At 45.6% G+C, this 21,726-nt stretch overlaps 1 protein-coding gene across 1 annotated transcript; it reads left to right on the plus strand.

Annotated features, from left to right (window-relative positions):
* Nucleotides 1-1,439: 1,439 nt before the first annotated feature.
* CYB5R3 (cytochrome b5 reductase 3) lies at nt 1,440-17,873 on the plus strand. Its single transcript, XM_066568418.1, has 9 exons — nt 1,440-1,548; nt 4,865-4,996; nt 8,000-8,072; nt 10,279-10,385; nt 11,168-11,297; nt 12,150-12,233; nt 12,358-12,443; nt 14,732-14,831; nt 15,855-17,873. Exons 1-9 carry the CDS (start codon nt 1,528-1,530, stop codon nt 16,025-16,027), a joined length of 906 nt encoding a protein of 301 aa, XP_066424515.1. The 5' UTR covers nt 1,440-1,527; the 3' UTR covers nt 16,028-17,873.
* Nucleotides 17,874-21,726: the final 3,853 nt, after the last annotated feature.

Genomic DNA, 21,726 nt, shown 5'->3' on the forward strand with positions numbered 1-21,726 from the left:
CAGGCATGGGTACACTGAGGTCCCCACCCTTCCTTAAATATTAATATTCAAGTTGGAGCCTCTCCTGCCAGATTTTTTCACAGTAAATTCCAGGATCCCTGTGCCTGTCTCAGTTACCTCCCTTTTCCTAAGCCTCAGCCTCTGGGTCCTGGAGTCCTTCTCTGTAGCCAGTGGTGTTACAATCCCTGCACTTACTGGGGAGTTTCTGGTGGAGGAGCTGTGATCCTGAAAGAGAAAACGATGAGGATTACAGAGCCAGGCATGCTCTTGTCATAGAAAAAACAGGAATAAATAACTGCATCCTTGCAGCTAAATGTGCATACATGGACTGAGGCACAACCTTCTTAGCATTAGGTTGGTCTGTTAATATTCTTTCACTTCTCAGAGCTAATTCCCAAGTTTAATAAGTTAATCATGATGGACTTATGTTCTCACAGCCAGATGAGCCAGCTGCACACTCGGCAAACCACGAGGATGAAGGAAAATATCTGCTTGGGCACACAGGGGCTCAGCACCTCTGTGTGAGCCTAGGGGATAAGGGAGGACATTTTTCTTATTATTTTGTTTTTAGGACTGCCAAGTGTACGCCTTTCTTGATTTTGTAAGGAGAAACTGTCTAGGAATCATTGAAGGCATGTTGTGAGGACATAACATGTGAAGACATATTAATTAAAGAGATTTAAAGTGTTTCATGTTTAGCACAGACACAAAGACACATGTGGTTATTAGTCACTAATTTTCACACATTGGTGTAAACCAATATTTAAGGGAGCCTGGCTGAAACTGTATCTTACTGCACAGGTCAGTTCCAGTGCTTTTTGGATAAACGTTGTCATTAATTAATCCTTAAAGCTAAGAGAACTGGGATTATTCAACCTGGAGAAGTTTTGGGGCGACCTCACTGTGGCCTTGCAGTGCCTGAAGGGGGAGCCAGAGGAAAGATGGAGAGAGACTCTTGACAAGGGTGGACAGGACAAGGGGGAATGGCTTCACTGACAGAAAGCAGGACAAGGGGGAATGGCTTCACTGACAGAAAGCAGGTTTAGATTGGATATTGGGCAGAAATTGTTCCCTGTGAGGGTGGTGAGGCCCTGGCACAGGGTACCCAGAGAAGATGTGGCTGCCCCTGGATCCCTGGAAGTGTCCAAGTCCAGGCTGAATGGGGCTCTGAGCAACCTGGGATAGTGGCAGGTGTCCCTGCCCATGGCAGGAGGGGCTGGAACTAGATTATCTGGACAATCCCTCCAACCCACGGCAGTCTGTGATTACTCAGGCAGTTAACAAAGCGCAGAAGGGCGCTGGGAGCGCGCTGCCCCCACACGGCTCCGCGACAGCCCCGCGGCCATGGCGGGGTAGGACCGGACGTGACGTCACAGGCGGGACGGGGCGAGACATGAGCAGTTAATCGCGGTTCGTGATGTCACGAGAGGGGCGTGGCCCCGCACTGTGTATGTCGTCACGGGGCGGGGCGGGCCCGGCGCGGTTCATTGCGGAGTGGGGCGGTGCCCGTGGTGTGTCGGGGCAGCGATGGGGGCACAGCTCAGCGTGGTGAGTGCAGGGGGGCGGCCGGGAGCGGGGTCCCTTCCTGCGCAGCCCCGGCCCCGCCCGCAGCCCTCGGGGCGGGGCGGGGCGGTGTCCCCGGGTGTCCCCGCTGTCCGGGGGCCGCGCGGTGCCGGGAGCCCCGCGGCGCTGCGGAGGCTCCGGGGCCGTCCCGCGGCTGCCGCGCCCAGGCGATGTTGGTGCCTGTGCCGGCTGCCTGGCCAGGGCGTTTTGCCCTCCCAGCCCCGCGGGTATCTGTTCTCGTTATTGTTCTTTTTGTTATTGTTGGGGGCTCTGAACGCTTGCGGTGTTTTCCCCGTCGGGATAATTTCAGACTGTAGGTCTCGAGTGGCTGTGAGGAAGCAATTCTTCCCTGTGAGCGTGGCGAGGCCCTGGCACCGATTACCCGGAGTTGTGGCTGCCCCATCCCTGGCAGTGTCCAAGGCCAGGTTGGATGGGGCTCAGAGCAGCTCGGGATGGTGGAAACTGTCCCTGCCTACGCTGTGGGCACGAGAGGATCTTTAAGGTCGCTTCCAACACAAACTATCCCCGATGCTGTCTATGGCCGTGCTTGCTGGGCAGCGGGTTTGCAGCGCTGTCAGCTCCGCACGCATCGCTTCCCTCTTTGCTCAGCTGCCCCTTACGGTTCTTTGCTCTGGTGCTCACTCTTTTCTTCGGGTTTGTGAGAGGGCTGGGTGGAGCTGGATTCAGCATATGCTCGTTTGGGTGCAGCTGCTCGTAAGGTGCATTGAACAGGGGAGATGAAGCTAAAGCTGCACAAGTGAAGAAATCCCGTTATCCTCTCGTTGGTTTGTGAAACAGGTGAGAGGAATCTGTTAGCTGCCATTCCTTCAGAACCAGTGTGTGTGAAGCCGAGGGTACAGCGTGTCTCATGCCCAAGCAGGGTTTGGTTTGTGTGTTTGTAGGGCAGGGCAGTGCTGGAGTGTCGGGCTGTGAGCCTGTGTGCTGGACTGTGCTGTGCTCACCACGCCCGGCACTGCAGTCTCCATGGCTTTTCTCTTTGTTATCGCACAGAGCCCTTTTTCCATTAATAAAAATTCCTGCTCTGTTACTAATTCTGCCTTGTCTGTTTGCAAAGATTAGTGCAGCTGGAAATGATGAGTCACGAGGTCCCCATTTAGTGATTCCCAGGCCTTGTGGTCAGCCTGTTGCTCTCTGCTGCTGGAGACCTGATGCTGTGCAGTTCTCTTCATTTACATCTTGGTCTGCCCTGTGGTGAGAGTATATAGGCCACTTTTAACCCAGAGGATGTTTTTCTTAGCAAGCATGGCTTTTTGTAAGCATTCAGCCTTCAGTTCTTCCCCTTTTTTCTGCCCACCTGGTGATACATCTGACTAAGGGACTAAAATAGCTTTCTGAATTAGGGGGTGTGCTCTGTCTTTACAGGCCAAATCCCATGAGACTTTTGCACTAATTGACCATGAATAACAAATTGCTTTCCACGAGGTTAGTGCTGTGTTAAAATTATTTCTCATTGCCTGATAACAGCAGCTCTATTTTTTGGTTCATTTGAGATAGCCACATTTGGAAATAAAACTGTTTTAACTTATTAATGTCTCATTTGAAACACCTGCTGCAAAGTCAGCTTGCTGTTGCCTCCAGACCTCACTCACCTGTTAATTTCTCATTAAGAAGTTTACTTGCTGCTCTGTCACCTTGAACAGCTTCCCTCCCTCTGCCCTTTTTTGTGACTCAATACCAAAATTTCTTCCCAGGGCTGCAGTAATCTGATGAATCTATGAGAGTTAAGGAATAATTTTCCTGTAAACTTCAGCTTCTTCAGAAACAACCTTTATGGAGCTATTTCAGTATTCCCAAATAAAAGTGAAAAGTGCAGCGTGTGTATGGCATGGTGTCCCCTCAGGCTGTACACAGTGATGATACATTTTAAACCTGCACAGCAGCACTTTAGGACGAGAGAATTTATGCTGTTACACAGTTTTATTATTAATAATGTAGGAAGTTTTTATAGCCTCCTGAGGGACTGCCACAGTTGCACAAATGCTATTCTAAAATATTGTTCAGGTCCCTTTAAAATAAAATGAAAGTGAAAGCTAAGCAGGCAGAACTTTGAGCTCATTTTTTCTATTTTTGCTATAGTCATGCTTTTCCCCTCTCCTCTGTTGAAGTATTTAATAATAAATCACTGAGTCAGAGAGGATTTTTTAAGTAGTTGTGCAGCTTATTCTCCTGCCCCAATGTGAAGAGGGTTGAGGGGAGTCAGGGCATAATCTGTTCCTGTTTTATAGGGCTTCAGAGGTGGGGGAAATGATGGTAAAGGCACAAGAAGGGGCTGTCCCTTGGCTGTGTCCTGCAGCTTAGCTGCTTTCCCAGGGAAGGGCTGCTGCTCTGCATGCACGGCTCTGTGGTGTTGGAAATGCCAGTGCCTGCACCCAAACTCTGAGCTGGAGGGTGTGTGCATGGTGCCAGCATCCAGCAGCAGCGTGGCATGGCTGGCAAAGCCCCCCTGCTCAGCTGCCAGAGAGAGAATGGGGTCTGTGCTCACGTGTGAGACCCCAAATTATGGGGTGTCTGCAGCACGTGGAGTGGCCTGTGACGGGGTCTGTGCAACAGTGGCCCCTGTGTCCAGATGGCAGCAGCTGGAGAGTGGGCACACTCTGCCAGGGCAAAGCCAGCTGCTGGGGGATCCACATCGTACAGGTGTGTGTGTATGGAATTCCCAATCGCTGGGGGTAGGAACAGGATGAGCCTGTCGGGGCTGTCTCTGGGTGTCTGGCTGTGTTGATCAGTGTGGTCTGCCACAGGTTTAGGCTGGATATTAGGAAAAGGTTCTTCCCCCAAAGAGTGGTTGGGCACTGGAGCTCCCCAGGGAATCGTCACGGCCCCAAGCCTGGCAGAACGCAAGGAACATTTGGACAGCGTTCTCAGGGATTGTTGGGGTGTCCTGTGTGGAATTGGACTGGATGATCCTGATGGGCCCCTCTCAACTCAGGGTGTTCTGTGTGTATTTGGATACGTGTGATACATGTGTCTATGTGCCTGCTGGAGATGGGGATTCAGCCTCCCTGTCAGGGCACCTGGGGATATGGAGCTGTGACAGCCTCACTTTGTGTCCAGCTCCCAGCCCTGTGCTGGTGTGCAAGTGCCTCAACACAGGAGTGATGCTAGGTCTTCATAAAGCAAATCTGTGGGTTTGGGATTTTTTTTTTTTTAAATAATGCTTCCTCTTCCTGCTCAAATAAACTTTTTGGTGGTTAGAGTGCCATGGCATAGCACCCTATTCCCTGTCACCCAAATTACTCATTCTGCACACACGTCTGAGACTGTTTCTGTGCTGCTGCAGTTGCGTCAGGCTGTGACATACCCAATATGGCTGATCTACACCACCTTCATGAGGCTCTTCAGGAATCCCCAGCCTGCAATTACCCTCAAGGACCCAGAAGTGAAGTATGCACTGAGGCTGATTGATAAGGAGGTAGGTGCATGTGCAGTGCTGAGCATGACCTCTCCATGGGCCCTCTGAAATGCTTACGGCTTCTGAAGCCTTGGGTGATGTCCCAACAGGGTGGACAGTTTCGTCTTGGGGAAACGACTTCTTTATAAAAGCTCTTTGTGTGGTGTAACTTGCAGTTCTGCAAGCAGCTTGTTTCCAAACAGCTTAGAGTGGAGAATGCTGCTTGTAAATGATCAAACTCTCAGTGGCATGTGTCAGCAGAAATTCCCAAACTGTGCACCACTGACTGGGCTAAGGGACACAAGTCCTGCTGTTGGGCAGGGCAGGCAGCTTTTTCATGGTCAGTGGCATTCAACAGCAGCTGCCAGAACTATGCTGATGCTGGTTCCTGTTACTGGATTGATATACTGTAGTGTTTTCCAGGAAGAAAGGTGTTTAAGTCATGCAGTCCTGACAGTACCCAAGCTGTCTCAGCTTCTCTACTCTCTGTTAAAAGTAAAGGTACAAAATTAAATGCTTGCTCAAGTGGGATACTAGAGGAAGGTCATGATGCTTTCAGGGGTGGATCTTGCCATCAGAAATTGGTAACTAAGCTTGTGGGAAGTGAGCCAAAGCCCCCACAGTTGAAAAGTCTAGGTTTCTATTGGATAAACCCACTATCAAAAGCATGAGAGAGATATCTTGGCTTCTCAGGTGTAAAGTTACACCTGAGGATATTTTTAGTGTTGACTTTTTAAGCCTATGAGCTATTCAGAAATTTATCAGAAGACTTTGGACTGGAACAGAGCTTTGTTTGAGGTTTAGAGGGTGCACTGGTAGGTTGGCTTTGACTTTGTCAAAGGAAACAAAAAAAAAATACTGTCATTTTGAGTCCTGGGTTTGTGGGAACTGAAAGATTCCCTGTGGCTTGGGCTGGGCTGCATTGCTGAATTTGTTTCCCAGGTGTGCTGCAACCACACTGTTATTATAGGCTCCCTACTTCTCATGAGGTCAGGAAAGGCTGAGGGAATTGGGATTGTTCAGCCTGGAGAAGAGAAGGCTTTGGGGTGACCTCACTGTGGCCTTGCAGTGCCTGAAGGGAGCCCACAGGAAAGATGGAGAGAGACTCTTGACAAGGGCCTGGAGTGACAGGACAAGGGGCAATGGCTTCACACTGACAGAGAGCGGGTTTAGATTGGATATGAGGGAGAAATTCCTCCCTGTGAGGGTGGTGAGGCCCTAGGTGAGGTGCCTAGAGAAGCTGTGGCTGCCCCTGGATCCCTGGTCCAAGACCAGGCTGGACGGGGCTCTGAGCAAGCTGGGATAGTGGGAGGTGTCCATGCCCATGGCAGGGGGGGTGATCTTTAATGTCCCTTCCACCCAAATCCTTCTATGATTGTGTGATGTTTCCAAATTGAGTCTGCCACACCTGTCTCTCAAACAGAGAAATAGGAGTCTTGAGGCTGCTTCCTAGTGCATAGCATAGGAGAAATCTTTTATAATGTAGTTAGGTGTGCTGATTTAGTTCATCCCTTAAAAAAGCCAACAACTTCAGTTTGGCTGGTTGGTTTTATAATGGTGTGCATAATTAATTTGTTGCCTTTCAGTGGCTTCTGCAAAGCACCAGCCTGCAAAAACTGTTCTTCAACTTTGAATTTGGCAAGGGTGGAAAACTCCTGGGCACTGCAGCTTGAGACAGAAGTGTGTGGCCAAGGGGTTCCAAGTGCTCAGGGCAGTGCCAAAGGGGAGGGACCTCATGCTGGAAGTGGATCCTGATCCAAGGCTGTCTGTAATCCAGCCTTGATGACACCTTGCAGGGTAACAGGCTCAGTATCCTGGTTGTGTGACAGAGAGAGGCACAGGCGTGCTGATCTTGGTGTTGGGGATTCCCTGAGCCTCCTAGTTTCTCACAATTGCCTCATGATGCACCAAAATACCTGTGTTATTCACCTTCAGCTAAACTCTCTCGACTTTAAGTGGTGAGGTGATTCAGTGGGAATTCAGAGCTTTGTTCTTTCTGCATACCGTTAAAGACAGCATAATAAAAATGCAGCATTATTGGCAAAAGCCAGTGATTTCCATACAGTGCTGAAATTTCTGTACAGAAACCGCAGCAGTGTTAAGTCTACATTAGCTGTCTTTCTAAAGGAATTTTCAGTGGCAGTTACTGCTCCTGATTAGACATAAGTACAGAGAAACCCTTCTGAGACTGCCAATCAATTCCTTTCTTCCTTCATGATTTGCCTTAAAATGAGGTACTGTGAGGAAAATTTCATCAGTCTGACCATAGCAAGGGAGGATGAGACAAACTGTGAAGAACAAATTTGTCTCTATTTGTTACTTTAAAAACAGGCAAACAAAATAAGGGTTACAAACCCCTTAAAAACAGAAAGTCACTGGATGAGGCATTAAGCTGTATGATGTTTCTTTCTTTCTTTTTCATTTTTTGCTGTGTTTTCCATTCCTGTGAATATGACCTGATTTTTGAAACCTAAAATTTACATAATATATGAAATAGTGTTCAGATACTTATTGCCAAAATTTTATTAAAGGTGTGACTTTCCTAGTAAAAATTAGAATAATTATCCCAGCAGGACTGGATATATTGTCATAATTTTGTTCATATCTAAACACAGTGCTCTTTTCAATTTTATTTACAGATTAAGTCAATTTTTAAAGGGAAAATACTTCAAGGACCTTACCATAGCAAAAGGAACCAGGTTGCTACTTCCATTGAAATGATTAATTCATCTGAATTTGAGAGATGAGAATCAGAGTACTTTGGCCTTGAACTCCTGCATATTTAAACTTGAAATGAGAATTGAAGAGCTAATTAATTTATATCTTGTGGCCTTCTCACAGAAGGCAGTGTAAATGTCCATAATATTTGGAAAGTTATCATTTAGTCTTAATCTGCACACAGGTATCATTAAGTGTCATTAATTCTTAATCCTGCAGGATGCCAGACTTGTCTTGTTTTAGAAGTGAAATCACAAACATTAAATCCCAACAGCACAGCTGACTGTTCTGATTTTCCTTTTTCAGGAAGTTAGTCATGACACAAGGAGATTTCGATTTGCTCTCCCTTCCATGGAGCACGTTCTGGGTCTCCCTCTAGGTATGTTCCCTATGATTAATCCAAGTGTTGCTTGCATTAATTACATTATAAGAGATTTTGTGGGTTTTTTTCCTATGTTTTGTATTTGGAATACTGCTCATGTGTCTGTTACTGAGAGCTCTGCAAGATTATCCTTGTGCCGTGAGTAATCTGCAGGCTCTGAAGTGCAGTGTGTGTGAGTGAGCATGCAGCTTGTTTCTGTGGAGAGTGGAGGAACAAACACAGGTCTTCACTTGTACTTTTCCAATCTCAGCTTTCCAGCATGTGTTATTCCTGTGGGGCTGAATCCCTGCAGTCCCCTTCCATGCCCTGGGGCACCACTCTCATCCACTTCTCCTCTAACACATGCGGTTTACCAGATGATCTACTCACTTCTGAATTTCGTGGAGGTTTTGAATCACCCAGGGGTAGCTGTTTCCAAAGGCCCTGCCACGTGGTGTGGTGCCTTCCATAACAGCTTAGTGCCATTGTTTCCTCCTGCTTGTATAAAGAGCATAATTGTGACTTGTGTTTAATAGGACTTCTGCTTTAACAAGCTGCTGCAGTGATCCATGGCTCCTGTGCTTTGTGGTTGTTGTCAGCACCTTTTCCAGGTGTTAAGTTCCATCTTCTTTGGGGTGTCAAAAATCTCTTGATCTTTTTAATAGCCATGAAAGCAAAGCTCCTTTCCCTGGCTTGCCCAAAATGATCATTGAGGAGTGGTTTGCAGGGTGAGACTTGGGAAGCAGAGAGAGCTGAAAGCTGCAGAAGATGGAAAAGCAGCTGGCAGCAGCAGAGCTGCACTTGGGTGGCAGATGCTGTTTAGTCCAGCACCAGCTTTTGCCTTTTATCACCAAAACCACTGAAAGCTTCGTTCTGAGCTTTCTGAGGGAGAGGGTTGTATGTGGCCCTGTGCAGAGGCTACCAACTTAGGTCCTGTCAGGGTGGGGTAAAGCTCTAACAGGTGAGGGCATAAGGCACATTTTCTCTCTGGGAGGGACACCTTTTCTGCTTTGTAGCAGTTCTTGTGAGGTGTCCCCCAGCAGCAGCCCCACTGTCCAGGCTGACAGTCTGCAGGGGTCACCAGGGCTCTGTGGTCTGTGTCTGCAGCCACTTCTGCCCTAGAGAAGGAACAGGAGCTCCCTGCTGCAGGTCCCTCCAGGTGTGCCCTAGCAGGATGTCTGTAGGCTCTGCTGGGAGGGTTAGTGGAATATGATGTCCATGTACAGCTTCAGGTGAGTTATGGTTGCTCATTCCCCAAGTCACCAGGTAGCACATCTTCCCTCACCTAGCACTTTGTAATCCTTCTGAAGTAAGGAATTAAGCATGCCTGAAGGGTCACCTGTTTCTGGAGCTAGTGTAATATGGTCGTTATGAGCATTTGCAAACCAGTTCCTGGTAAAAATTCCCTTTGTTGTGTTCCCATAACAGGCAGAGGAGCTGTGCCATCATTGGAGATGCTTTGTTCTGTTGACCTAATAGTGAAAAAAACCCCAAAATTCAAAACCTCTCCTTCCCCTCCTGGGTAATCTTCACTTGGGTATCTTCAGAATAGTGGAAATTTTATAGGAAAACCTTCCATAGAAGTTAGTTATTTTCTTGCTTTTTTCAGGAAAAAATATGTAGACATTGAGAAGAAAAACTGCTGTAGAGAGCTCAGAGGATGTGTGACAGATGGAAATGTGATTGCTGCGTTCGCATGTTAAGCTGAAGGAATAGCAGGGTTAGAAAAGTGCTTTGTGTCTAGGCAGCCTCAGCAAAGGCAGCTGGAGAGCTCCTGGAGGATGTGAGGGATCTGTGGTCAAAGCAAGAACAGTTACAAACTCAGTTTTAACTAAACTGTGGCAGTTTACAGCTAATACATTAATAAAGATGTGTGAACAGCATTTGACAGTTCTCTCCTCCTGTGTCCCTTTTATTTGCCTGTACAGGAGAGACAAATCGCATCTTTTGAAAGATCTGGGGTACAGTTCAGGCTTTGGTAAATGTAAATGCATGAAGTTATGATTGACACACAGAATTAGCAGTGGAGTTGCCTGTCCTTCCAGGTAGATCTGTGCATGGCTAACAACTCTGGCAAGGTGTGGCAGTGTCAGGAAAATAAGAAAGGAAGACGTGATGCCCCAAAATAAGGTAGTTAGAGCTTTGAGGCTGCATTTCAGCACATCCACTGAAAGAAGAATCTTTTGAAAGAAAATTAGTTTTTGGGTTTTTTTCCCTGCAATAGGGCAGCACATCTACCTGTCTGCACGGATTGATGGAGCTCTGGTTGTCAGACCTTACACTCCAGTTTCCAGTGATGATGACAAGGGCTTTGTGGATCTTGTTGTCAAGGTGAGATGTCATGCTCTGTTCCCAGGCTGAGCAACTTCTGAACCACCTTTGCAGTGCCTTTATGTGAAGTTTGGTGTGCTGGCTTCTCTTCAGGAATGTGCCAGTACCTAAAAGTCCACATGGCATTCTGCAGGCACTTCTTTAAGTGAGGGTGTCTCATGAGATGCTGCATCATTTGCACCCTCTGTGTAGACCTGCAGATGTTCATATGCTTTTTAATCCTTCTGGAATAAGGAGTTAACCTTGCCTGAATGGGCAGCTGCTTCTGAAGCTAATGGAATTTGGTCATTATGATCACTGAGAGTGATCATTATCATTACTGTTCCAGGCAGTGGGAATGATTGATTTAATTGGTAAGAATGTGATTTTAACTCTTGTGATAATGCACTTTTGTTTTTCCTCTTGGTAGCTTGACTGCCTATCATTTAAAGCTGTTAGGAATTTAAAATATTAATATCTGCACTGGATTTTCTCTTAGAGTTTTGGTCTTTGGAATCACAGTGTTTTGGGTTTTTTCTTTATTTTTCTAGCCCCTTTTAAACTTGGGTGTAAATTGTGTTGATTTTTATCAATATTTTCTGTGTTGCAGACCTACAGTGGAGAAATCACTGTCTCTGTCCAAAAATTGGGGCAGGAGTGGCATTTTGATCTTTTGTCCATCAGACATTGCATTTCTTTGTAATTGTGTTCTTTGCATGAAGAGTATTTGTACATAAAAAATTGAAGGGCAAGTACTCTTCTCTGAGCTGTGAGACTGAATTGCTTTTTACTGTTTTTGACAGGTCTACTTCAAAGGTGTCCATCCCAAGTTTCCTGATGGGGGGAAGATGTCTCAATACTTGGACAGCCTGAAAATAGGGGACACCATTGACTTCAGAGGACCAAGTGGCCTCCTTGTGTACAAAGGAAAAGGCAAGGCTGGTTTGGAATATAGAATTTACCCAGAGTAAACAGTACAGGAAAAATGTCTTATTACTATAGAAGTGCTTTTTATTGATGCTGTTCTCAAGTAAGGGATGGGTTTTTTCCATGCTTATATAGGCACAGTTTATACACTGACAAAAACACTGTGTATTTGCACTGTCCACTGCTAACTTCCCAAGTAAAAATGAACTTTGAGTAGGCATTGCTTTTATGTCAATGTAAAATATCTTCTGTTAGTATAATGCAGTCACTAATGTGTCACAAAAACCTTCTAGTAGTTTTGTGTGAAGCAGAACTCTGACACGTGGTTTTCCAGAGCTTTGTATGTAGCATTCGTGTCATTCTGGATGAAGAGAGCTGTGAATACAGCCCAACACTTTGGGAAGTTTCAGACTCTCTGTGTTTGGCTCAAAAATTTAAAAAAAAACAAAAAAACAAAGCTATGGTACATGTTTTATGTTTTTCTTTAAAATAATCTGCTCAGGGAAAATAAACTCTCTGAGCAGATGAATTCCTTTGTGTAGAGCTCTTTCCAGAATCTGGGCTTGTGAATGTCACTGGGGGGGTGTGGGATGTGAGCAAATTGAAATACAGGTGGTGTGTATGTAGGCTGTGATCAGGGATAAGTCGTAATCCCTGTCAGTGTCTGATGGTACCACCTCATGTCTTAAAACCACCTTTCAGGATTGCTCTAATTCAGGACATCTTCACCTTTTCCCTTCTCTGGGAAGGAAGGGTGGCAGGGCTGAAATGAAGTCAATTTAGCAGGATGTGCTGGAAAGGGGTAACAGGAGGTGTTTCCTGCTTGCCTCAGTGTTTTCCATCTCTTTCTCTCTTCAGGCAAGTTTGCTATTCGGCCAGAAAAGAAAGCTGAACCAGTTACCAAGACGGTGAAGTATGTGGGGATGATTGCAGGGGGCACTGGTAGGTATCTGTAAGGATTCATCTGTGGTTTCTGACAGCTGCTAGATGCATTTGCTTACATTTTCCCACTTGTCCCTTCTTTTACTCCCCATCCTCACATCACTGACCTGCCTCTGTCCCCCAGGGATAACACCTATGCTGCAGATCATTCGAGCAATCATAAAGGACAAAGATGACCCCACCATTTGCCAGCTGCTGTTTGCTAATCAGGTAATTCTGTCCTTTTTTTCTGTTTGTAGTGTTTTATTTACCTGGCAGGACTCCACTCAGCAAATGAAATCACAGAGGTACAAACCCTGAGGGGAGAAGTGAACTGAAGTGTTGGAAGCCTCCCATACAAAAGTACATTGATAAATTGAAGGTTTAGCATTACTACAGAAAGGATTGCTAATGTTTGCCTTCCTGTGACTCATTGCTCTGTTTCTAATCCAGTTTATGAATGTTAAAGCCCTGCATTCCTTTGTGCAAGTTGTTAATGTTTTGGGCAGACTTTCAGAACTGTCTCTCTTAGTGGAAACGTGAAAGGGGTGGATATTTGTCTCCTCCAGCAATTTCAACTCCTCAGCTTTGCAGCAATGTTTGTCTGTGGAATCTTTCTGTCAGAGGACATCTTGGGTGAGGCTAAAACTAACTGTGGTCTCCAGCAGCTCCCTCAGTTACAGAGTTATGATTCTTCTTGGCTGTCTGCTTTTATTTCCAGCCCTTCTGTCAGTTTTTCACTGCTTCTCCTGCTTTTTGAGGTGTGGCATCCTGCATGCTGGCCAGAGCGAAACTCTCATCCATGGAATCCTTACAAGAGAGATTTCTTGGAAAAGCCAAGTGTTGATGTGCTGCTGGGCAGTACCCCGTCTTGGCCTGATGTTCTTTTGCTGTGACTCTTTCTGCTTTTTAATTTCTCCTTCTAATTAATATTTGTGTTTGCATTGAGTCATTATTTGTGGTGAGCTTCACTTCATGCTTGTGGGTTTTAGCTTCTTTAGGATCTCCTCTATTTTTCTTCTCATATTCAGTGTGTGCTTATACATTTGTGCCATTTTTATGCCTACAGGAAAGATGGAGAGGGACTCTTGATAAGGGCCTGGAGTGACAGGACAAGGGGGAATGGCTTCACACTGACAGAGAGCAGGTTTAGATTGGATATGAGGCAGAAATTGTTCCCTGTGAGGCTCTGGCATAGGTTGCTCAGAGAAGCTGTCTGTGGCTGCCCCTGGATCCCTGGAAGTGTCCAAGGCCAGGCTGGATGGGGCTCTGAGCAAGCTGGAGAGTGGAACTGGATGGGCTTTAAGGTCCCTTCCAGCCCAGGCAGTTCTGTGATAGCCGAGTTATAGCCTGAGGTGGTTCTGCCCAGGAGCTACGATCCAAGTGCTGAGATTCCCTGTTCTGAGGAGCCCTGCCAGGGCTCTCTGCTGCTGGCTGGAGCCCTTGGATTTGGCATAAAGTGCAGTGGTATCAGGGCAGGAGGGCCAGGATTTGCTGGGAGTGATTCAGAATGGCTATCACAGGGCTGGAGCTGCTTTAGTTGCATGGGAAGCCCACTGCAGCTGGGAGGGAGAGCCTGGGGAACAGTTCCCTGCCTGTTACCTATGGAAACATCAGTCCCCGGCTTTAAAGAGTCCTTGCACCCAGTAATTCCACAAATAGGAAGCAGTTTTTAAAAATATTTTAAAGTGTTTAAAACAAGGTACATGGGCTCCTACTGTGCTTCTGGCTGGCACACTTTGAGTTGGCCAGAGCCAGTAGGAGTTTTTCTGGAGCACTCACAGCTGCAGATCCAGGAATAGCACCTTCTCTGGAATAGCTGCTGCACATTCCTCCTTATCCCCACAGTATGGACTTAGTGGTGACCTCTGTGCCAAATACTATAGCTGCAGGGGATGGCAGCACTTTCAGTCCCTGCCCTTTTCCTTCCTGCCCAGACTGCAGCTGCTCTGAGGGAAATAAGGCTTTCCTTTGGCCTTCAGTGATGCTGCATCAGGGAGGAGCCAAACTTGATACCCTGAGTAATGTTTATTGTTCCAACCAGAACTTGATACCCTTTTGGTTGTTCATTCCACATGCTTTTTAAAAGCCAAGCAGTTTCCATATGGCAATGCTGAATATACTTGAATTGATGAAGGTGAAAAAACTGGCATTTCCATGTCTGGATGGCAGAGTATGAAGGGGTAGGGAGATATTTCTGTGCAGTCATGATTAGTTTTATGATGTGATAGCGCTAAAAGGGGCTTTATTTTTCTGATTCCCTGATTAAGTGATGGTTCTGCTTTGTTTTATTTTTAGAGGGAAGGCATTGCATGGTCAGGGTTTGGAAAGTTATGAGCCTTCTATTAGCTCTGCCATAGGCTAGGCATGGGAATAACTTGGGTTTGGCCTCTTCAGCCTTTGAAATGGAGTTGAACCATCTCTTCCACCTCTCAGGGCTGTGCAGTAGCTGCTGCTGTGTGGCCATGTGAGGGCTGCACTCACATGCAGGGTGTGATCACTGTTTTCCTGTCCTGCAGACTGAGAAGGATATCCTGTTACGTTCCGAGCTCGATGAGATCCAGGCGCAGAATCCCGCTCGCTTCAAGTGCTGGTACACGCTGGACACGGCGCCTGAAAGTAAGACCTGGAGTGCCACTGCTTGTGAGACTCAGGAGCATCAGTGTGCTTTACAGGAGACATGCTGTGTCATGGGTGTATTTCTGAGCTCCATGATTCATTTCTTAGTGCATTCATTGCTTAGTGAATGTCTGAGCAGCCTCATTCTCCACACAGGGATGCACACAGGCTCTGGTGTGAGCAGAGAAGGGTTTCCAAAGCTGACCTCAGGCCAGTGGTAGTGCAGTGTTCCTCCCATGGCTACACCTGCAGATTTACCACTGTCCTCTGTGGAGGGTGACCTTTTCTCCTTCCCCACAGACATAAATACAATGTGTTATCCTTGTGTTTGGAGCCTGCTCTGAGGCAGCTGCAGTGCCAGTGGCACTGTGGAGCTCATGGGCACAGATCCCTGCCTAAGCTTGGTGAACAAGCTTGAGGAAGAGAAGGCTAAAGAATGCTGTTCCTTGTGGCTTTCCTTCCTTACCATTCCTTGTTATGCCCACCCACATCAAATTCACACTCATATTCAGTGGGAGTTTGGGGCAGAGAAGGAAAAGCCATATGTACTTCCTCTTCCTTGTGACCAAGAATACGCCTCTGGTATCTTGAGGGAAGGCTCTGTTTCTGTTGTGTCATCCACTGCAATCAGTGTTCTCTTGGAATTTCTGATTGCCATTCCTTCTTTGGGGAAATCGTGAACTGATCTTACCAGCTGGGATAAGAGTTCCTCCTTGGACCTCCTCAAGACTGTTCTGCAGACTTTCACTGTCATAAGTGAAGCCTGACCAAAACTGGGATAAAAAAATGTGTCAGTTTTATGGTACCCAAAAGTTTGGGTCAGCAGCAGCACAGGTTTGTTCTGTATCCTGGGCTGGGGATGCGATGGTTAACCTGGATCCCAGTAAAACTGACTCTCACTGTAAGTGTTCCAACTGGGAACAACTTCATCAGCAGGATTTCTCCTTTCTAAAGTGACTTGTATCTCTCTTTTCCTCCTTTTTACCTCATTCCCCTTCCCCTACTTTCATTTTCTTTTAACAGATTGGGATTACAGCCAAGGATTTGTGAACCAAGAGATGATCAGAGACCACCTGCCCCCACCTCAGAATGATGTTCTGATCCTCATGTGTGGACCTCCTCCAATGATCCAGTATGCTTGCATTCCCAACCTGGACAAACTGGGCTATGCCAAGGACATGAGGTTCTCCTTCTAAACATGACTGTCATTCAGGGATCTTGTGTAGAAGGGAAGGGAAAAGAAAAAAAACTTAATGGGGAACAGGACAAAGTTACAGAGGTGGCTGATGCACAGTGCTGGGAAAATACATTTATATTAAAAATGCTTCATATTTTGAAGTGCTTCATATTTTGAAATGCTTACTCTCTGGCAAGTAAGACACGTAACTGTGCTAAACCTGTGTGTGGAGAGGTGATGATGCCTCGTGCTCTGTGTTGTGTGCTCCATGTCCAGGGAGGACAGTGCAGCTGCTCAGGGCAGCACACACTCACTTATTCTTAGTGCTTTTTCTTAGTGCTGTAATAAAGTGGCAGTAATATCCTACTTCCTAACACTGTGCATACCCAGGATTTTATTCAGTATGAACTATGAAAACAATGACAAGTGTTGGATTATTCACCTTGCTTATGCCAAATTGTAATCCTTACAGAGCTCTGAGGGCCAGGAGTGTTTGCCTTGTACTCATAACCTTTACAACATCAGTTTAAAGATGCTTGTTGAGTTGAAGGATGCCAATGAACATTTATGGCTGAAGGTGTTGCAGCTGCCTCGTAATCAAAACAGAGAGGTAGGCAGTGATAAAAAATTGGTTTCCTTTGTATTTTGGAATAGACTCTCTTAAGTGCAAACACTTTTCCATCTGGTCACAGTTCTCATCCCTGGGCAATGAAAGAAACTACAGAAGGTGGCTTTGGGTACTGTTCCACAAGTACCTTGAATTTTTTGCTTGATGATGTGTGGGATACTGAAAAAAAAATTATTAATTTGGTATTTACTCCTAAGTACTGGGCGATGGCATAGGAGTACAAAAGCAGTTCTTCTGCATGCCCTGTGCAGTGAAAGAAAATGCTGGGTGAAAACTGGATGAGATTTTCTGGTTAATTGTTTCCCAGAGGTGGATTTGGGCTGAAGAGAGCCCAGGTTTCATTGTCAGGGTGTTTTGGCAGGCAGCCCTGCTCTGGATGCAGTAGCACCCGATCGCCTCCGTGTCTCAATCAAGCAAAGCTCCCCAGCGCTTGCTTGGGAAGGATGCATGGGAACAGCCTTAAATCACCAAACTGACAGCAAATTCAAGTGTCTCACTGAGTCTAAAACTGTTTCCTTGAAGCTGTTTACTACAGCTTCAATTCTTATTTTTTAATGTCCTTTTTTTACAGCAGCCTTTTACCTAGTTTTTAGGACACTGCAGGCATCTTGTCTGCCCAACCTTCTGCTTCTGACCAGCAGAGATGCTGCTGAGGTTAGAGGTGTCCTGCAAGGAGTCTAGGGAACTAAAAACCTTGTTCTGGTGATGACATCAGAGTGACTGGAAGGGTATTTAGTCATGTGTGAAGTACTGTGGGTGCTGAGGTAGCTACAGGTGGCAATGTACAATAGCAATTTTTTAAAGACTGGGTAGGGGTTCAAGGTTATAGCTCACTGTGTTTTCTTTTGGGCCACTACAACAGGTGGGTACTGTGTATTTAAAACGTTAATTTTTCAGCAAGAATTAAAAAGCAAAGATACTACAGTTAATTTAAGGAACCTCAACTAGATAATACTGTTATTAATTTTATTAATTTGACATTTGCCTCAAGTCTTGAATTTTTTGATGTGTGTTTCTGAAACTTGTTCTTTAATACTATGCTCCAAAGTTGAAATACTACTCAATTTTTCAAGTTTTAGTCCTTTTCTTGGAAGGCAAAAAGCAGAAATATGAGAGAAGTGGTCTTGCTTGATGGTCTGTATCACTGTGGGATATGCATAGATTTTTTTTTTCTTTATTGTATTTGCCAAGGTCATTCTCATCCTTTTTTATCCTGAATAAAGTTTTGAAAAGCTGAGTTTCATGAGAACTGGTTCATATTTTGATTATTCTTAACTTGGAGTTTCCCTTGACACCGAAATCAGTGGGTAAATCTAACATCTCCTTGAAGGGCCATAAGATCCAAGACAGCCAATCACCAGTTCCCTCAGGATCTGTTCATTTAAAAATTTCAGGTTTAATTTGCCAAACTTAAGGTTTTGGCTATTTCATGATCAAAACAACAAGAAATCTGAAACTTAACTGAAGCTGGCTAAAAGTGGTCCCTGCCGATGACTAATTGATACAACTCATTAAAAAGGAGGTAGGATAATAAAGTAATTCCTGGCTTTCCACACTAAGAATGCAGTACAGAGGATTCTGTTATCCCAAGGGTTTGGGGATATTTGGCACAAATTTATGGTGACCCAGGTTGGACTAAGTTTTTAACACTCCTTGGATTCACAGGATTGGGCATTCCAACGTGCACTGCACAGGTTTTTGCAGGGAAATCCCTTGATCCCCAAATCCATGGGAGTTGAAAGCAAAAACCTTCCTGGGAGCTGAAGGCAAGAGGATGTTTCTTGGGCCTTTTGAAGTATTTGGTGTGTCCTAAATGTTAGGTTTGAATTAATGCAAATTTTCCAGGATTGTGTTTGGAGTTGCTGGTTTAGGGATGGCAAGGTCTGGATTTGGATTTGTGGGCACTCCCACCCAGCACTCCTTGTGTCAGCTTTAGGTCTGGACTGGTGGGAATTGTTGGAGGAAGGAAAAGGGAATTGAAATAAACAGATCCATTCCTGGAGAAATTATCAGGATGGGAGAAAAGAGGGTGTGGAACTGCTGGGAGCTCCTGGAGAGAGGAAAGGATCCAAGGATTGGAAACAAAAGCTGTGGGACAAAGCCTGAAAGTGGGCAGGGGAAGGAGGGAAAGAATCCCTGCTCCAGGAATCCAGCAGGGGCCAGGAGAGGATCATTTTGCATCCACCAGCTCCTGGTGAAAGCCTAGTAATGAAGGTCAAAGGAAATTATTTGTTTGCTATTAGGTTTGGAATGAAAGATGCTATTCCAGAGGGGAATATTCACCTGTTAAGATTCTGTTGGATAAAGAAAAAGAAGGAGGAAGCAGCTGGGGAATGAACAGATGGCTCTTTTTGGTGGATTCAGGGGAAGATGTGGCAAGGGGCTCTTAGGTAAAATACACCTCATGGCTGCCACCAGGAAGAGCCCCAACTGCCCTTCTTTCCAAGCTCTGACATTGCAGAGGGGTGACCAGTGGTTAGCACATCCCTTTCTATATTGCTTGGATGCCTAGTGCCTTGTTGGGAAGAGATAATATTTGGAACTGAACAAATCCAGGGATGTAACTCCTGATAGTAAAGCCCTGGTGGCCCAGGTTTTGATATTCTTCCCAAACCCAACAGAGGGAATCCTGGAGGAGGTGGAAAACACTGTCACTCTGTTGGTGGAATTCCTGGGAAGTGGAAAGCAGCAGAAGCAGGAAGAACAGAGCTGGAACCAGACTCCAGCTGGGTAAGGCAGACACAAAATCCTTTGAATTAGAACTAGTCAGGGGTGAGAAGAATTAATTGCTAAATTTGTACCACATGGATTCCTGAGCAGGATCCCAGCAGGGAAACTCCATGGGAAGATCCAGACTGAGGACTGTTCCCAGATGGGAACAGTGAGCCTTGGAATTGTCTGAAGGGAAGAAAGAGGGATCCTTTCAGCACAAGGATCAGCTGTCAAACATGGAGATGTTACCAGAAAATTACTCGGAAGTGTTTAGCTCCCAAGCCAAGTCAATCTCCTGCCTCACAAGGCTCGGAAATCTGGGAAGACCTCTACTAAAGCTGGCTAAAAGTGATCCTTGCTGATGACTATTAAAACAACTTGTTTAAAAGGAGGCAGGATTGGTTCAATACTCACAAACCCATCTTGCCAAGATCAGAGTTCTCTGCCCACCGAGGACCCAGCAACCAGCAGGGACATTTCTCCCACTCTCCAGCAGAGACCTCCTCCCTCCACATCCAGGGAGCTGCAGCAATGCAGGGAACACCAACTTAGTCCTGGACTGGGAACAAGAGAGGGACAAGGAATATTTTAAAGTCATTCCAACCTCAGCGGTGTCCAGATCTGGGAGAAAGCACTTCCCACACCACTCTTGGGATTTTCTTCCCTGTCCCTTCCAGCTTTGGAAGATTTCTGTGGGAGCCTGACTCTACTTGTGCAGTTCAGAAACATCCCTAAAGTATTCCCTTGGGAACATGAAGCTTTCCTTGCTCGCTTCATTTCTTTATCTCAAATATTTTCCCTGATTATCCACAATCTAGAAAGAAAAAATTCTCCTACTTTTCCACCACCAATTCTCTCATTTTTACCTCAAACTATTTATTTAATGCAGCTTTTCTCAAGATCTGCCCCCACATCTTTCCCTACATGCCCACTACTCATCACCTCATCTTTCCCTGGAAGTGTTAATTCTCTACTCTTGGAGTCAAGTTTTGCCTCCAAAATTTTCCCTGCCTGTCCACTACAGAGTTCCTCATTTTTCCCCAAAAATATTCATCCTGTCCCCTACAGATAGATGCACAGCTCCATTCCCTTGGGTCTTGCCACTGGTCACCAGAGAGAAAAGATCAGTGTCTGCTCCTTCTCTTCCCTTGAGCTTTATACACATTTGATTTGCCAGGTCTTCAAGAATTTTAAGAATACTTTTTTTTTTTTAATCTGCAAATGCAGTTCCAGTATCAGATACAGCTTTCAGTATCATTGAAGAGATGATAAATCCCTTATCAAACAAAAAGCCAGGTGAGCTCAGTGCTGTTCCAGCAAGGTACAATCAGCTTCTAAAGGTTTCCTCTGAGCAGCTCTGGGCTGCCCACACTTCATTCTCCGTGGAATTTGTGTTCCGGCCCCTCTGGTGTTCAGGATGCCCATTCTGCTGGGGGCAGTAATGGACACAGGCTGACTCCTAAGAAAAGTGTTGCAGGAGGAGCTGCAACAATTCTCCTCTTTTGGGCTCCTATGGTTCAATTTGCAGATTTCTGTTTGATTTGTGGATTGCTGCTTGTGGAGCTAGAGGAGCCAGCAGAGAGTTGTTTCTTGTCTTCTGTCTCTCTGTTACTCATGATCACTTAGGTCTTTATAACAGTGCTCCTTTATGAACCCCCAGCTTTAGAACTTTTTAAATCACAATAGTTGTCAGGGCTGCCTTGCTTGTGGTTTATTACAGTAATTTACTGCCTGCTCCTAGATTGTCTTTAAAAAAAAAACAAAACAATGTATTAATCTCCTGTGGCAATTTTTCTGTATTTTGTATCCAAGTTCTGCAAGGAATGTCAAGTTTCCAGTATAAAGACACGTGTTGTGTATGTTGGAGATCAAAGGTCGTTATTACAGGATTCTTACAGTTGCTTTGGTAAATAGCCATGGGAAACACTCCCATGATGTGGGAGCCTGCAGATAAACAGAAAGATCAAATGGAATGCAACTCCAGAGGCAGCTGCAAGAAACATAAGTTTTTCACCAAAAACAAAGTGGGGGGGGGGGGGGTGGGTGGCAGAAAGTCGGGACAACTACTTACATAAATAATCTAAAATACAATTCTATTTCATGCTGCAAGCAAGATACTTGTATGAGTGTGTGGAGAGCTGCTCCCTCAGCTCTTTTGGGATAAAGCAAAAGGGGGATGGATTGTTTGCTCTTATCTCTCTCTGTCCCTCTCTGTCCATCTTTGCTGCATTTAAACCAAGTATTTACTCATTCTGGTAAACTTTCTCATCATGGGCACTTCTCTGGTGTTCCAGATTTGGTGATAAGGGTTGGTAACTTTTTAAATGGTGAAAAGGATTCCTGACAGTAGCTGGAGGGGAAGATATTTCCAAAAGGAT

This window comes from Molothrus aeneus, chromosome 32, assembly GCF_037042795.1.
Source record: "Molothrus aeneus isolate 106 chromosome 32, BPBGC_Maene_1.0, whole genome shotgun sequence".
Taxonomy (NCBI): Eukaryota; Metazoa; Chordata; class Aves; order Passeriformes; family Icteridae; genus Molothrus; species Molothrus aeneus.

What these genes read in the sequence shown, in the direction of transcription:
- CYB5R3 (XM_066568418.1), top strand. Translation starts at nt 1,528, where the DNA reads ATGGGGGCACAGCTCAGCGTG. An exon ending in TTGTGGATCTTGTTGTCAAG is followed by an intron (nt 10,386 to 11,167) that starts GTGAGATGTCAT and finishes TGTTTTTGACAG; the next exon opens with GTCTACTTCAAAGGTGTCCA. An exon ending in AGCTGCTGTTTGCTAATCAG is followed by an intron (nt 12,444 to 14,731) that starts GTAATTCTGTCC and finishes CCTGTCCTGCAG; the next exon opens with ACTGAGAAGGATATCCTGTT.